Source organism: Lolium rigidum, chromosome 1 (genome assembly GCF_022539505.1).
Source record: "Lolium rigidum isolate FL_2022 chromosome 1, APGP_CSIRO_Lrig_0.1, whole genome shotgun sequence".
NCBI classification, from domain to species: Eukaryota; Viridiplantae; Streptophyta; class Magnoliopsida; order Poales; family Poaceae; genus Lolium; species Lolium rigidum.
The window spans coordinates 121592106-121610212 of NC_061508.1; the positions used below are offsets into that span (position 1 = coordinate 121592106).

General features: G+C 46.6%; 1 protein-coding gene and 1 long non-coding RNA gene across 2 annotated transcripts; both read left to right on the forward strand.

Moving 5' to 3' along the window:
• Nucleotides 1-7857: 7857 nt before the first annotated feature.
• On the forward strand, nt 7858-9604 carry LOC124681396 (collagen alpha-1(I) chain-like). Its single transcript, XM_047216325.1, has one exon. It carries the CDS (start codon nt 7915-7917, stop codon nt 9598-9600), a length of 1686 nt encoding a protein of 561 aa, XP_047072281.1. The 5' UTR covers nt 7858-7914; the 3' UTR covers nt 9601-9604.
• Nucleotides 9605-11696: 2092 nt separating this feature from the next.
• LOC124681408 lies at nt 11697-13813 on the forward strand. Its single transcript, XR_006995858.1, has 2 exons — nt 11697-11829; nt 13585-13813. It is a non-coding gene; the product is annotated as an uncharacterized LOC124681408 (long non-coding RNA).
• Nucleotides 13814-18107: the final 4294 nt, after the last annotated feature.

The window sequence follows — 18107 nt, forward strand, 5'->3', positions numbered from 1 at the left end:
TGCACTTTAGACCCTGTGGTTTACCTTATTTATAAGTGAATTAAATTACACACAAAGGTAGTTGCTAACTTTTAAGTGTTGTGTAATAGTTCTAGTTCCTTTTTGATCCAACCTATGGATCAAATTATGTCTACCCAAAATAAGGTTTTAGCAAAGATCACGAGTGAAGTTTATAGCGCTTGACTTGATGATCTACTTCAATTCCCAGCAAGTCAAGTGAAACTTCAGTTACTGTGGTAAGTTTTATTTGAAAGCGCGAAAATTCCCCGGATTTTCTATGCATGAATGCAATGCACACTTTGGTGTTCTCTCATTTTATAGCCTCTAAACCTGGGATATTACAATGTTATAGAGGCATCAGATGGTTGGATTGATCGGCAAGGACACTTTAGTCATATTTCTCATGACTAGGCTTTAATCTCTGTAAGTTGATTTACCATATTGTTTTTTCTTACATTCCACTCTGAATCCAATTCCTCATACACATATGGTGCTTCAATACAGTACTACCTCTGTCCATAAAAGGATGTTGCAAGTTTCTCTAAATTTAGATGTACCTAGACACTCTTTAGTGTATAGATACATCCAAATTCAAACAAATCTTCGACATCTTTTTATGAACGGAGGGAGTATTATATTGGAATGGAGGTAATGCTATTGTTGTCCCCACTATTTCCTGGTATTCATAACTAGATGCTAGCTCTTTTGCCCAAACCACCTTGAGAATTAATATGGCTGATACCAAGATTGCCCTTGTGCAAATGTTATTTGTAGACCACAAAAGTTCCGCATAAGTATACAATATATAATACTTTATTCTTCTCATTTTGGTATTCCTATTGCATGGGAATTACAGAGATCAAAAAATGGTATGAACCTTAACCGTGATGAACTAACTAGCTGGTGATATGGTACTTCTTGAAAAGATGTCAAATTGTTAGAAAAAAATTCAGAAATTGTTGACCTTTTTATTAGTCCATGGTATGTATTGTACCAATCCAATATCTGCACGGCCTCCAAAATAGTACACCTTCTACAATATCTAGGCAGGCCTGGTGCTGTGGCATGTTTACTGCAACCTTCTTCATTTGATGTCTTGCCATACTCAACATGGCCTGTGTTTCAGATATTGAACCAAACCTACCTGTTCTGCCAAGAGATCTTGTACGTCCAAGGTTTATGATAATTTGCAATCTCCTATCTCAGCCTAAAGAAGGAAGACAATGGATGATCTAAGAAAATAGGAGACATGGTAGTGTTTTCCCCCAGATGGATGTCCTTCCAGGTGATTTCAGTTTATTGATGCATGCCAAATCTCCTATTTGATGTCTCTCGGAGAGTAACGAAGGAAGGGACGCAAGCGAGCAAAGGAAGAAAGGGTGTGTTGTTGCAGAAGCCTGCATAGCCATATTTTGCCCCTTTTTTATTTTCCTCAGAAGACACAACTGTATCACCCATATTCCTATTTTTCCCAGATTACACCGAGCTACTTACGCTTGTTCCCTGTTGCAAAACAAGTTGGTGATTCGGGCTGTTTTAAAATATTTAAATGTTTAGACGTGACAAAGAGATTTTTGTATCTATAAGAATTTTTCAGCACTGTAGCTTATCTTGATGTCAATTATAACGATTGTCAAATATGCTTTGAGACATTCTTATGAGTTTTCAGAATATTTTATGGTTGTCTTTTATATACATGCAAATTTTTACATCTATTATATTGATATATATTGCAAGAAAAAATAGGAGCCGTAGCAACGCACGGGCATTCAACTAGTACTGGTACAAGTACAACTTAGTCTAATACTAAGACTACTTTACCGACATGTATTGATGTATATGCGTGTAAATTTTGAAATTGAAATATGACCATTTCCGGGTTGACAAAAACCGCAAAAGATTTTTGCTGCGTACGAGTTTTACGATGGCACAGAAGAGGGGGAGAGCTCATCCAAACCAACTACCTTACCGCTGAACCGGAGAAGCTATTACTTGAAGGATTGGAGCCGAAGGCCCTCACTAGATGAATGAAATCCCTTGGTTTTGCTTCCATCGATCACTTGGGAGCGACTTCCCCTTATTTTAGTAGGCTATCTGTCCCATCCATTCCATAATTTCTAAGCTAAGGAAAGAACTTACAAGCAATCTGCAACATAAACACTAGAGTGTATGATTTGGTGATTTTTGCACAGTTCGCAAATTTCCATAACTTGTTAGAAAAAATGCAGGAGTAAGTTTCCACCCCACAATTGCATGCGTCATGCGCGACTTTTTGTCGTAAACTTTGAGCGCATAGAAATATGATTTTCACAAGCGGGGGCGAAGCTCCCTTAGGGCAAGGCAGGGCAGCCGTTCTACCTTAATTTTTGGTGAATACATTCAAATGTACTCCCTCCTTCACAGTTTATTAGGCGTGCGCGTACCCCTAGGTCATCAATTTAACCTATATAATTTAAATTATATAATGCAAAAATTATATCATTAGAAAATAGAACATCTGAACTTTCTAATGATATAATTTTTATAACATATAACTAATGCTAACTTGATCAAATTTGCAACCTAGGGGTACGCGCGTGCCTTATAAACTGTGAGAGAGGGAGTACATGTTTTCTGAATATTTTAAGTGGTCGTGCATCAAAAACAGACTTCCTATGAGAAAGTTATGCTTGTTTTAGTGAGCATTGTGTAAAATCGACTTCAAACTGGAACATAGACTCATATTCTAGATTCAATGTAAATAACAATGATTCTATACTTCTATTATAGATATTTATCATGAATCTTAGTATATGCAGGATAACTTTGTGATATTCATTATTCAAACGTGTAGAATTGAAAATTTAGAGATTTCTTGATATTTGAAAGACACATCATGATTTCATGAAAGATATTATCACCTCATTGAGATGGTGAATTGGAAGGGTTTCTTGGCGACAAAGATCGTTAAGACCTAGTTACTCACGATGGATATTTAAACGGATGAAGCTCGGTTATCAGGGGGATACGTGAGCACCCCTTCTCTGCTCGACACGTTTCTAACGACGTTAGTACTGTACACGCATCGACGCGGTCCAACGCGTCGAGTGGAAGGGCGAAGAGACGCGGGGAAGGCGCACGACGACGCGCTTGGCTGGGGAGACACTGGCGCGACCTCAGATGCGCGAGGTGGAGGCCGGAGAGGTGGAGGCGGAGTCCGGCGGGGTAGTGGCCGTTAGTGAGTGGTCGTTAGTGGTCGTTAGTGAGTAGCAGAATCCAACGGTGGTGGACCAAATCCAACGGTGATAACCGGGTGCTCACGTATCCCCTGATCACTAAATCCACTCTCGATATTTAAAAGTCTTAATCGATAAAATTATTCTTTTGACAAAAAAAGTAAAGCTTTGGCATTGAGGTGCCATTATTGTTATGTTTTTAGGTTCTACATATATTAAATATGTCGTTGTTTTTATCGTACGAAGTTATTTCGTTAGAATCATACATGACGTTCATGTCTTACGACTATTTTGGTATCTGCATCATTTTTTTTAGTTTGCCCTATCTTAAATTTGTTCTGCCCTTCGCCACTGTTCACAGGAGAGAGAAGATTCCAGGCTCTTCTAAAACGGTGTTTACTGAATCCAGAAACTCGTAACAAAGATTCATCAAATTGCAAAAGAACAAAAATCAGTAGGAAAACGGACAGTGACTAGCCATAGCCCCAATTAGATTAACTACTCCTCAAGAACCACCGAATATGAGTACAAATTCACAACAAATTTCCTACTCCGTATCTACGACGTAAGTATTACATTGACCATCAAAACACCATGGCATCCTAAAGTGAAAGCACGGCCGAGGCGGCAGCGGCGGCCACGACGACAGCCGCGACGCCGATGCTCATGCCCGCGCTGCCGCTCTCATCAGCTGCGGCAGGGCCAGGCGAATCCGCTGGCGATTCTGATGTGGTGGCCGGCTCAGGCGGGCTGTCGGCTGATGTGCTGGCTTCGTCCGACGACGATGACGGCACCTCCGCAGATGGCTCAGACGGTTCTTCCTCGGCGGCGCCACCACTGCCCGGAGACTCGGCGGACTCCGACGGAGAAGTGGAAGGGCTCGACGCGGAATCCTCTGTGGAGCTGGCCGGGGCCTCCGCCGGCGTGGCGCCTTCTTCGCTGGGCGACTCGGCACTTGACCCCTTGGCGGCAGGCGCGTGGGCCGGTGTCTCTGTCTTGGCGGCTGGAGCCTTGGCCGGTGCAGCCTTGGGAGTCGCTGAGGGAGAACTTGTGGGAGCTTTCTCGAGCTTTCCATGGCCCGAAGCGGGAGCCTTCGACGGTGCTGCCGATGAACCGGAGGCCTTCGACGACTTCGGGGAGGCCGCCGGAGCAGGAGCCTCCGCCGCGAGCGCCACGACGGCGGACACGGCGAGGAGGGCGGTGATGAGGCCGAGGGTGTGAGCCATGGTGCGTCCTCGGCCTTCCAGTAGCTTGGTGGTTTCCTTTCCGAAGAATCATGGCGCCGCGGGATTAAATAGACTGAGGAAGGAGAAGAGGGTGACGGCGAGACAAGCACGGTAAAGACGGTGGCTTTTCTTCTGGCTATGGTCGTTTCGCGTCCCAAGCGGCGGCATGCCGGCGTAGGCGTGGGTAATTTTGGTCGTTCGTTTTCTGCCACTACTTCCACGGTTCCACCATTCAGCATCGTGCGTGTTTGGAGTTTGGACTTCGGAAGCGTTGGATTCAGTTTGACTCATCACCTCCTAGATCGAAGGCTACCAGTAGGTTTTAATTGTGTCCGTGTGATTTTTTCGGAAGGTCATATACAAATGTTGGGTAGCAATATTTACTTAAGATTTAATGGAGTATAATAGTAATAGTAATTTGAAATGCAATGTTTACGAGCAATTCTTTTGTAAAAAGAAAAGACCATCATGCAGTAGTTTGATTGCTTCATATTGATCCCTACATAATTGTTGCAAGTTTTTAATATTCTCTGTTAAAGGAGGGGATTTTGAATGAATCGACATTATGAATAGAGTAAATTTCAAGTTTGAATAATATATTTGTCATAAGTTCGTTCTATTTCACGGCTAATTTGGTCACATGTTAGAAGGACAATATGCCTGGACCGCTCCTTACCCATGCATGAGGAGATTTTTTGGGTTGAACACGCCCAAAGCAATAAAAAGTCCGTGAGAAATCAAACTGGGCGTAAATTTTCCCGTTCTTCTTCTTGAGCCCACTCCGTTATAAACACTATGCCTTATTAGTTAAGTTACAAGTTAATTTCTAGCTTTATTGTGCACATACATTTGAGACTTGCAAGTATACCGTTGAACGAAATGGGCGAAGAAGACAAGTAAAACATGTTGGGCTCTAAATGCTCTACTAATCAGAGCACTGCTATGTTGGATGCATCCACCAAAAATATACTATAGAGATGCAAATGGGACACTACTAGGGTACCATTTATCCTTTTTTTTGTAAGAAAAAAGAACTAAAATGACATTGTCACCGAAAAAGTTGGTGCATTTTGTTTAACTAAGTAGGGTAGAGCATACCCTAAGGGTGACGCACTTGCATCTATAATTTGCCTTCAATCCATGGGGAATGACAAATTCAAAAGTTCTTAGCATGTTGGACGAATATATAGATATGATGAGCAATATAAACATGTTTTTGGCACCACCACTCTTTTGTACACCTCTTCCCTATGGCTTCCATGTGTGTTCACCTTGTACCTCTCTAGTGTGCCATATTGATTTCCTTTAGATGGGTTCGAATATGGGTGGGTTTCAATGTGACATAGATTTAACGTGTTTGTACAATTAGTTTCATTGTTTTCCACTCATGTCAAGTGTGGTTCGAAAATTCAAACATATTAAGTTGGGAAAATACATCTAGCATGGGGTTTCAATTGATTATCTCGACACAAGGAAATAAATCATGCAAACTAGTCATAAATCCAACATTTGATTCAAAATCTATAAATATTTTGGAGAAGTATGAAATTAGGTGGGTGAAGAGAGAACTAGTGATGCGATATGGGAGCCATACTCACCTCTCATACCTCAATGATAGAACCGATGGGTGCATACATAGCATCTGCAACTTTTCTGAAGACCTAACAACCCACAATATGTTGATCAAAATAGTTTTGAATTACCACATTGTTTTCCAAGTGTTGAAAACATAAATTGGGCTCTAGCAGGAAAGTATGTAATTCAAATTTTAATATACTATGTGTCTCTTTCGCACAAACCCCAAAACTTACCCTACAACAAGGGTTAGGATGTTACTGTTCACCACATGCGTGTTCCCAAAAGTTTTGTGGGAGAGAATTCATGGTTGGATATCCTTGTTGTATTCGTATGTTGATCATGTGCATTTAGTTTTTATGTTTGGATAAAGTTTTCAAATTAGTGACCGTTTAGCATAATATCTCTCGGTGAAAAATCATTACAATAAGATATCACATTCATATGCTGATGACATTTCTAGTTAATATGTCTTATTCAACGAAAGTGTCATGTGCCCGCGGTGCTAACCGCAGGCACTAAGCACAATGTTGCAGACTTCGGTTTATGTCCTACATAAATACTAAAATGCCAAACATAATTACAATAGTGGGTGCAACACCGAATACCACACTGGCAATATATCATATTGTTTATTCAATTTCAAGGTTTATCAACATTTTTATTAGTTTATTTTTTTGTAGAATTTATTAAAAGGGGTCATCTTCCAATCCCAGTTGCAACACATGAGCAACTCCACTAGCCAATACAAACCAACGGCTCCGAACAATTTTCCGTAGTCATAACCCATATACAACTGAAAAATCTCAATTGCAACCCATGTGAAATTCCCATGTCAACACAAATAACGATGCTATATGGCAATTCAAAGTCAACAAATCTCTAAACTAACTTTCGATCCAAGCATATGAAAAAAAACAACGAAAAGCAAAAGAATTAGTTAAAACATAAAAGCTGAAAATCAGCCATGCCTAACAAGTACTTCCACATTTTGGGTTTATTTAAAATTAAACGTTGTAAGGTTTGACCAAATATTTATAAAAAAACATTATCATATAGAGTATAAAATCTATGGATTTACAATGCTCTAAAGTATGTTTTTCAAGTTATAACTTATATGCATTTGGTTGAGAATGATGATAGTTTTTTCCTTCTCCCTATTCCCCTAAAATGATTGGCACATATTTAAGCAAAATGTACGGTAAAATCTGTCTGGACTCATTGACCATGCGACAATTATTTAGGGCCAGAGGGAGTAATATAATTTTGGGCAAACCTTTTTTTTTTTGCTTTAGCTAAACCCAAAATGGGAGGTAAATAAAAATCGAGGGCATATTTGGCATATTTCGTCTTAAATAAAATAGTAAACGACCAGTAATACCGTGGTTAAAAAATAATAATTTATATATCTTTACTTTAGGGTGAATTACTATTGTAGAATTTTTTTCAATAATGAATACTCCATGCGTCCATAAATAAGTGACTCGGCTTTTATCTGGATACGATTGTATATAGGCATGTTTTCAGAAAATATCTACTCCCTACGTCCCTTAAAAAGTTTCTCAACTTTTTCTAGATATGGGTATATCTATAATTATATATATCCGTATATAGAAAATTTTGAAAAACTTTTGTTTTGACAGAGGGAGTCGAAAAAGTTGAATCACTTAGACAGAGGAGTATTATAGATGCTGTTGGGCCTATTCTACGAGTTCTCTCCGGCTCGCAGAATTTGGGCCGAGGGTTAGCCACTTGTGCGTTGCGTGGCCCACGAGCCCTTACAATTATAAGGCCCCCGCCGGGTCTCCTGCTGAAACAATTTGTTTCATCCAGTCCAGGGTTTTTCCCCTTCCGCCTCCAGCAAACTAAACCCTAACCCTAGACCCGGCCCGCTGGCCATGGAGACCGACGGCGAGGCCATCTCCGCCGTGCAGGACGTCGACCAGTACTACGCTGATGACGATGACTTCGACGACCTCTACAACGACGTCAACGTCGGCGACGGGTTCTTCAACTCCTCCCACCAGCCGCCTCCTCTTCCCCAGGAACCGCTACCGCCGCCGCCGCCGCCGACGCAGCAGAACCAGCCCCACCAGCTTCCTCCTCCTCCTCCTCCTCCTCCACAACCGCAACAGCAGCCTATGGCGCCCCCCCACTCCCTCCCGCCGCCGCCACCGCTTGCCCCGCCGCTGCAGCAGAAGGTCCACATCTCTGGAATGCCCGCGCCTCCTCCAACCCTCCCGCCGCCGCCGGCGACCCTCCCGCCGCCACCTCCGGTGCAAGTGAGACCCGCACCGCCGCCATCTCGGCACCACCAGATCCAGCTAGGAGGAGACGGGTTCCACCACCAAGGAGGCAGCTTCGGAAACGGCGCTGCGGCCGGCAGTGGTGAGGGCATGACGCTGTTCGTGGGAGACCTCCACTGGTGGACGACTGATGCGGACCTCGAGGCGGAGCTCAGCAAGTACGGATTGGTCAAGGAAGTGAGGTTCTTTGATGAAAAGGCCAGCGGGAAATCTAAGGGCTTCTGCCATGTTGATTTCTTTGACCTCGATGCCGTCTCTGCCTGCAAGAAGGGCATGAACGGACACCTGTTTCATGGCCGTCCATGTGTTGTGGATTTCTCCTCGCCTAACGCCGCGCGTCGCATGGGCGAGTGGCAGGGGAAGAACCACCAGTCGTCTATGGCTGCGCAGACACCGCCAATGCAGCCGAAGGGTGGGAGAGGGCCTGGTGGTGCCGGAGGCCCTCCGGTGGCTGGTAATCAAAGTGGTGGACGTGTGGGAGGACCTGGTGGTGGTAATTTGGGGAGACCTGTTGGTGGGATGATGAACAGAGGCCCTGTTGGAAATATGAGAAATCGGATGGGACCAACAGGTGGCCGAGGGATCATGGGAAATGGAGGCATGGCTGCACCGCCACCACCAATGCTGCCTCCAGGAGGAATGATGGCTCAGGGTTTTGATCCTACTTGTTATGGCCCAATGGGAAGGATGGGTGCTGGGTTTGGTGGTTTTCCTGGTGTACCAGGCTCAGGGCCTTTTCCTGGGTTGATGCAGCCATTCCCGCCGGTGGTCGCACCACATGTGAACCCTGCTTTCTTTGGAAGGGGTGGTATGGGTCCTGGCGGCGCTGGGATGTGGCCCGATCCCACCATGGGGGGTTGGGGTGGTGACGAACAAGCAAGCTATGGGGATGATGCAGCATCTGATCAACAGTATGAGGAAGGGGGAAGCCGTGTGAAAGAGAGGCCACCCGAGAGGGAGTGGTCTGGTGCACCAGAGAGGAGGCGGCCAAGGGAGAACGATATGCCAGCGCAGGATTGGCCAGAGAAGAGGCACCATGAGGAGCAAGGCATGGGCCGAGACAGGGATCGTAACCATGACAGAGATAGGGAGAGAGATCGTGATAGGGACAGGGAAAGGGATAGGCACAAGGATGACAGAGACCGCTATAACGATCATCACAGGCACAGGGAACGTGATTCTGAGCGTAATGAAGACTGGAACAGGGGAAGGTCATCTGGGATGCATAGCAGGTCGAGGGAGGCTGACCATTCTAAGCGCAGGCGCAATGACACCTGAGTACTGTAGCAGGATGATGATAGGATCTGTGATCCTACCAGGCCGGTTACGTAGATTGTAGGGGTGGAAGTGTGCTGGACGAGGGAGAGGAAGGCGGCGCAAGGGATGAAGCGGCGGCTAGGGCAGAGAAGACCGACTCCTCAGGGAGTCGGCAATAACGATCTATAAGATCTGTTTATTGCTTGATCGATATGGTCTATTACAACTTGTATTTATAAGAGAATTGCGAAACCCTAATCTGCTAACTTGGGCTAAGCCCCTAACTTAGGCCTGGCCGGTTGGGCCACCAGGCCGGTCATAACATCTCTCCCCGCCTTCTCAAACAGCTCGTCCTCGAGCTGGATAGCTGGTGGAACTCATCCCGGAACGGTGTCGGCCTGGGAGACGGCCGCGTCGGCCCGGCCCAGCCGCGACGACATCGGCCGCAATGTCGTCTACGGTCTCCAAGTAGAACAGGGCGTGGACAAACGTGGCCCGGTACATAGAGCTCGTCGCAGCTTGAAGCATAACCCTTTACGACGGCGCTCGAGCTGTTCGGCCGTGGTCGGCCGACGGAAAGGCCGCGTCGCAGCTCGGATCGGAGTACCCCGCATGAGTCACGCGCCGTGAGCGCCCGGCCCGGTGGTGTCGGGGGAGGGCGGTCGGCTGGCCGAACGTCGCCGGCCGGGAAGGCTCGCTGCATGGACCGCGCGCGCTGCTCGAAGGCGCGAGCGTAGTACATGGCCGACTGCAGGTCCTGGGGATCCCGCATCTCCACGTCGACGCGAATGTGGTCCAGCAGTCCGCCAATGAAGAGCTCGGCGCGCTGCTGCCCTGTCACCCCGGGCGCATGGCATGCGAGGGCCTGGAAGCGGTCGGCGAAGTCCTGCACCGTGGTGGTGAAGGCCAAACGCCCGAGTTCCGCCAAGCGACTGCCGCGAATCGGGGGACCGAAGCGTAGAAGGCAGAGCTCGCGGAAGCGGTCCCATGGGGGCATGCCGCCCTCATCCTGCTCGAGGGAGTAATACCATGTCCGGGCGGCGCCGCGGAGGTGGTACGAGGCGAGCCAAGTCCGGTCCGAGGCGAGGGTGCGCTGCCCTCGAAGAACCGCTCGCATTGGTTGAGCCAGCTTGAGGGGTCCTCGACGCCGTCGTACGTGGCGAAGTCGAGCTTGGCGTAGCGTGGGGGTTGGGCCGGCAGCGCCTCGGTACTCCGCGCGTCCGGCGGAAGGCTCCGCCAAGCGCGAGTATGCCGGCTCCGGAAGCGAGGGCCTCGGAGGGTCCCCGGCGGTCGTGTAGACGGGAGGAGGCGCCGATGCGGACGAGTAGACGGGCGGGGGCTCCGTCGCGGTCACCCACGCCGGGAGCCGCGAGGGCGACGGCGGGAACGACACCCGCCGGATGGGGACGCCACGGGGCAGCGAGGCGGGCCCGGCGCCGGGGGCCGGCTGCCACGACGACCACGGCGGTGGGGCGGCGAGGTCGGGGCGGGGCGGGCACGCCCGGACGGGAGGAAACGCCGGCGCGGCCGAGTAGGCGTTGAGGGCCGGCGGCAGCCGGCGGCGGGGTCATCCCCCGAGTGCCGATCGTGGCACGGGCGGATGCCTTGGACGGCGGTGGCGAGGTCGCGGATGGCCGTCGAGAGCTCTTGCTGCGAGAGGAGGGGCGGCGCTCGCGACATCTGCCGGGGCGCCGCGACGCCCGTGGAGGGCGGCGGCAGGTGCGCAGCGGCGGAGGAGGCCGGCGGCGTCTCGGAGGCGGCGGCGGTGGTGGCGGTGGGCTGGCTCGAAGACATGATCGTAGAGGTCTCTGATACCAAATTGATAGGATCTGTGATCCTACCAGGCCGGTTACGTAGATTGTAGGGGTGGAAGTGTGCTGGACGAGGGAGAGGAAGGCGGCGCAAGGGATGAAGCGGCGGCTAGGGCAGAGAAGACCGACTCCTCGGGAGTCGGCAATAACGATCTATAAGATCTGTTTATTGCTTGATCGATATGGTCTATTACAACTTGTATTTATAAGAGAATTGCGAAACCCTAATCTGCTAACTTGGGCTAAGCCCCTAACTTAGGCCTGGCCGGTTGGGCCACCAGGCCGGTCATAACAATGAGGTACATCTAGTGGGGAAGCAACTACAAATCCAGGACATTGTTTTTTTGCTTGGGTGCATGGTTTGGTAACCACTAGCAACTCTTACTGATTGTAGCTGTGGGGATTCTAACTGCTTTTATCTCCGGTGATCTGTTGTGATGTAAGTTACGCTGAATCTGATCTCTTCTTTGTTTTTGACTGTAATTCTTATTCAACTGTATTGTTAGGTTCTTAGGTGACATTATGCTGTAACCAGCCTCCTTGTATTAATATTCCTCATGTAACATATCCTGTACATAAATTTTGCTCTTTTATCTGTTCAATTCTTTTAATTGCTACTTGCATTCATTAAGCCAAGGGCTGCCACATAGTGTCCTTACTTAGAGCATTCCTATGTAAATTAGTATTGTAGCTATCCCCTGGTTGTAATCAGGTATCCTGTGAGCTTTTATGGACGAAATGTGAATTCCTGAATACATTTTTTTTGCATTGCAATCCGTTGTAAATTGCAGATGTTCTTGGTAGTCATTTAAGGTGTGGTTAGTTGGAAGTGCGGAGATTTTGTTGACACTCGCTCGTGGACAGGGTGTTTTGGAAAAGTAACAGTTATATTCATATTCCTGCTGAGCAAAACTATAGTTGCTTGCTTCCGCAATGTGATTCTTAATTTCATCTCTTCGGGATTCACTTTTAAAACAAGATACACTAGCGTCTTCATGGATATGAACGAACGTGCTAGCATGTAGATGAAACATTCTAAAGATTGTTGTGTGAAATTGGGTTGCACCACTATGTGACACAAGGAAGTTATAGGACTGAAGCCTAATTAAGATGTTGGGGAAGAAGATCTGGTTGCATTGCAAGACATAGTTGGCATCTTGATGCATTTTGTAATTTTATACTACCTCCGTCCAAAAATAAGTGTCTTAGCTTTGTCTGGATACGGATGTAGATCTACAAAAAGTTGGGACATTTCTTTTTGGACGGAGGCTGGAGGGAGTATTATATTTCCGAGCAAGGAAAAACTACAGAATAGAGTTACCTTTATCTGAAAAATAGGATAAATTTTCTAGTACTTATGCGTAAGTAAATTCAACATCGAGTAAAGTGTTACAGTTACTAAATTAGGCCCTTGAAAGAATATGAACATAGGGAGGGAGACCGAAGATCTTATAAAGTATTGCTATTTTTTTCTTGCTCCAGAAATCATTGGTCAACAGTTCATGATCATATAATTTTATGTCACGGCATCGGGAATTTATTCTGAACTATAACTATGTATATTCGATCAGGCCTTTTGTTCTACTATTGCTCTCCTGCGTTACATATGATATTGCATTCAGTTTTGGAGCTCTAACCTTTTATCCTAGCCTAGTTGTCGATGCGTCAGCTTTTGCTGATGTTTTGAGTTTCATATGTATTGACAATGGCTACTCACAATCTCTCTTTGAACGTGGTTCTGTTGAGAAGTGCTGCAAAAGAAAAAAAATGGTTCTGTTGAAAAGTTCACTACCACTGGTTAACTGCTTGTGTTCTGCAAACTGCTCGTGTCAACCTGTAGGGCTTACAACATAACACTTGATTGGGTGTCTTCGGAATGTTGAGCTTACTGATAATTTATTTATTTCATTCTAAAGGATGTTGTAGTACTTCAGTACCCATATGCAAATGAGATGTCCAGGATCTTTTAACAACTGGATCTTCAGTTAATTTAATATAATTATTCCATTAGTTATTCCATGACCTGTAACCTTTGCCCTTTCATATTTATGTAACGCGATTCCCTTGCTATAATTCTGGTGCTACTGGCCTGGGACCTAAACTCCTTACTAATATTCTGCATCATCTGTTTTCATCATTCTTCCAATGTTTGTGTTACCTTTAATGTCACTAATGGCTTTGTTCTCATTTGCAGATATCTGCAGTCAGAATCTCTTCGGTTACATGATTTTCTCAGGATGATAGTTGTCTTCCCCCTCAATTTATGCGCTGTGAAACGCGGAGTAGCATGAAGACAGAAGTTTCTCTTTCTATGTGTGGATTGCCTTATTAGTTGGTACTCCGCAAGTACTTGAGACTGCGCTATTTATGCACTAGGATGATAGCTTGGCAGCTTATATAACCATGTTTTGTTTCCTTTCTCATCTGCTGATGTTGGACAAATTGGTTCCTGCATTACTCGATTTAGCTGTCCCAGAAGAATAGACGGATCCGCTACTGTTTTTTTAGTTAATTTCGTCTGGGTTTTCTTTGGTTGGAATGTACCTGGCAAGCATCTTGGTTCAGTTATGGTTGGTATAGTTGTAGCCTGCAAGCAAAAGGTTCCATGATCTTGGGTTTTCTTTGGTTGGAATGTACATTTCTAACTGCATGGTCTATAAAAGGATTGTATGGTTCAACCCTCATCAGGGGCTGTTCAATAGTCCCTGTTCTGAAAGCTGAGAGTGATGGCTCTTCAGCGTTAGCTGGTTACGGACACACGATATTTTTGTGCCTTCCCTTTCTTTTTGAATTGTTTTCAAGCCCTCTTTGCCTGTGCGTGTCTGTGGCGAATTCAACATATCTTCTCGTTACTACAATGCTTACTGGCCCGAGAGAAGGAGAATGTAGACTGACTTGCACCGGTTTTTTTTACGACTCTGAAAATGGATAACGTTTAAGTAGAAGTGCTACGTGCCATATCGGAGGATCTTCGACGATCTTAGCACGGCGTTCATCGTCGCCTGCACTCCAAGTGGTTCCGTCCCCGGTGGTGGGGTGACAGCCATGTTTCGAGATCGGATTTCGCCTGCGGTGGAGAGGAGCCTGGATCCGATCGCGTTTTCTTGTCTTCTTTCAGGGTCCTTTTTGCACTTTAGTGAGGACTTGGTTGTACTTTCAGTTTCTTTCAGTGTCCTCATTGTATCTGTATGCCCACCGCTGTTTTAATGAAGCCCCGCTACCTTGTTCAAAAAAAAAAAGTAGAAGTGCTACGTGTTTTTTTTAGGACCGTATGAGAATGCAAGCCTTCTTTATAGACAGGGAAATAACCAAATACAAGGATCCACATCAAATACAACCACTTGGCCAAAAGGCCTACAAATCACAATGGTGTACAACTCAAAAAAGCCCCACTAGCTTCAATCCATCTGCCTCTTCAACAATGGCTAAGCCATGGCGAAGTCTATGATCGCCCATCCAACATCTGTTCCACACCACTTTACAAGCAAAGAGTTTGAATTTGAGGAGAGCTTTACATTTCCAAATTGATTCATGCCATGGCTAAAGCGGGCGCCCATGCATGCTGACTTTGACGAGAAGCCTTTGGAGGCGGTCCATATCAACTCTAAGGAGCCATCTACACTGTCCAACTCTTGGACGGTAGAAACCAAGTTTCGAAGCGGCAGGTACTGAACCATGGTCAGGATCGACGGCCCAGCTGAAAGGTCATGTCAGAGGACAAAAACTATCCACTAGGGGGAGGGGGGTTGAATAGGAGCTACAAAATTATATCTTTTTCAATTTTAGATTGGTTGCGAAAAAGTAAAGATGAGTGCGGAAAGGTTGATATGATCCAATATGAGATGCAAACACAAACAAGAAAACTACAAATGCAAGACAAGTGTAAAAGAAAGCGGTACAACCGGGGAATTGCGCGAAGATGAAGGAGACGAGGTTTGTTTCCCGTAGTTCCCTTCACAAAAGGAGGTACGCCTATGTTGAGCAGGTGTGGCACCACAAAGGTGATAACCACCACACAAATGTCACCTTATTCCTTGTACGCACACTAGAAAGACGTTCCTACTACTCCACTAAGCAACACTGGTCGAGGTGGCTAGCCTTCACATAAGGTTGGGGCGAACTCCACAAAGGACAGAGGTTCCCAACAACATCACAAATTAGTCACAACAAGATCTAGGACGAGATGCTCTTCCAACAACAAGGACTCCCACAAAGAAGATCTAGGGTTTCTAAGTCCACAAAGGAAAAGTATGGGGACCACAAAATTTCTTGGGTGGATAGGTAGATCTAGCACTCCTCCTTTGATTCCCCAGATTGGAGGGATTTGGTTGGCTACGGAGGGAGATCCACTCGTTTTAAGGTCAAGCACACTGGATGGGAGAGAAAGTCTTCGTGCTGCTCAAATCTGATTCGGTGAAGAAGAACACTCCCCCTTTTATAGCCCGTACGAGTCTTCTAGCCGTTGCAGTTCCCGAGGGGGCGGAAGTTCCGGGTTTATTTACTCCGAAAGTTCCTCCCCCTCCCCCTGGGAATATTCGGTCTTCTTAGCTACTGGGTCAGGGGTGGAACTTCCGGCCGACCCGGACATTTGGGGCCGGAAGAAAATAACTTCCGGGCCCGATTCTGTAACGTGGCACGCTTGGTCCTTAGCCAATGAAGGTTGGGCCGGATGTATACGGCCAGAAAGTTCCGGTGCAACTTCCGGCCAAGATGGACGCCTTGGCAGACGCACGGTATATGGGGCGGATGGAAAATCCATCCGGCCCCAAACTTCCGATCGAATATCTGACCTAGGCTTTTGCCGTTGAAATCCTAGGCGTGTAGTAGGCGGAATTTCTGGCCGCTTGGGGGCCGGAACTTCCGGCCTGAAGAGAATCCCACTTCTTCCTTAAAACCAGCAACATTGTAGCTTTCTCCTCACATGTCATCTTCCACCAAAAGCAAAGATCATAGATCCAATTCAAATGAACCAGATACAAGACCAAAACAAATGGTGGTTCATCATCCATAGTGCTAAAAATGATTCCTACACACTTGAGCACATATGGTAACATTCTTATTCAAGTATTGTTATACACAAAACACTAGGGATAGAGCATGCTCTTTCATCATGGACCCACGTGTGCAACACTAGCCCCCGGGCCACCGTATGCGTGTGTTGCAAGCATTGATCCACAAAGTTGAAGAATATAGGTGCAATCATCTCCACTCTTTGGATGATAATCCACCTACATCTCTAGAGAAGACATGCCTCACCATTATCAAGCCCGTGCTTATACAAAGCTTGAAAGATTGCTCAAGCATTAGCCGAGCAAGCCAGCCGATCGCACGTCCAAGGTTTATTTGTCGATGCATGGCATACGCATAGCCACTTCATGTGAAGGGCATCATTGAGCACATGAAGGCTCCGAATGCCCAAGCCTCCAAACCTTGTGGGAGTGGACACGAAAGGCGATGCGAGAGGGCAAGCCCCTCCCTTTGCCGTTGTATTTGAACACCAGAGAAGTCCACGACAGAGCCACTCCAGGGCGTTGATCATCCACACATGTAAGGCAAGGGCACATCATAGCATAAATTGACATTTTTGTAAGCACATCCTTCACAAGCATGCATATTCTCGAGATGTCAAGAATAGGAAGCGAAGCTCCCAAAGGTCATCTCCTCTCCTTCGCCGAAGGAGCCAAAGGCTGGTCGCGTGGCCGGAAGGCCACAGAACCAAGGTAGATTGGTTCCTCCTGAACTGATTAGTCGAAGATTATTGAAGTCGAAGCCGCAGAAACCATAGATCCAACATGCATACTTCCCATAGACAGTGCCAATTGATGTGGGGTAACCACGACAATGCCCATATGTGATGGACTTGGGTTTCGGGGAGGAAGCATATTGGTGATTTTAACGGCATACAAGCACACCATAAAAGGTACGAGGCGAGTTTAACCAAGCTTCAGGCCTCTGAAGGAGAAACCCTACATGTTGCTTGTCTACTTGTATGTGGATGAAGATTACATGGGGTCGCCGAGAAGCGATGGTGATGTCAATCTAGTGTAACTAGGGTTTGGCGTCTCTCTCTTTTCTTAGTCTCCTCCTCATGACGGCCCCTCTTGGTTACCGAGCTCAGGTAGGATACAATGTTACAGTTTCCTCAGCTTAGCTTAATCCTTGCTACACACATCGAATCCATGGCCTTCGGGTGCTTCTCACTGTCCAACTTCTCTTTGGCTATGGGATCCTCATGGGCTTTTACTTGGACCACACCAGGTATATTAATAGAGATACCCATTTAGGTATACCCATATCACTACCCCTCGCCTACCTCGCGCATCTTCTCTGCGCCGATGCCAGTAGCCACCGTGAGATTCATGTCCCCATGGCGCCGTTCCGGTTGGCGGATGTCCGACCCGCCTCAATTCGTGATGCACGTCGCCGGCCATGACTACCTCTATATTGCTTGTCGTCCTCGACCCCGAAAGGCCTATGTGTCCTCTCTGTCTCAACCATGGCGCCTCCCCTAGCCGCTCGATCCCCCAGTCTACTCGCTCGGGTTACGATCTCAGGGACAGTGCGGGTGAGGTGGGCGTGCTCGGAGCCGGCGAGGCGGAGGCGCATCCAGGATCCACCCTCGGATTTGGCCAATGTCACATAGGAAGAAAAAAATCCGCCAGAAAAAAAGTATGAAAGGAAAATAACAGGAATAAGCTGACATCTACCCGCCCAAAA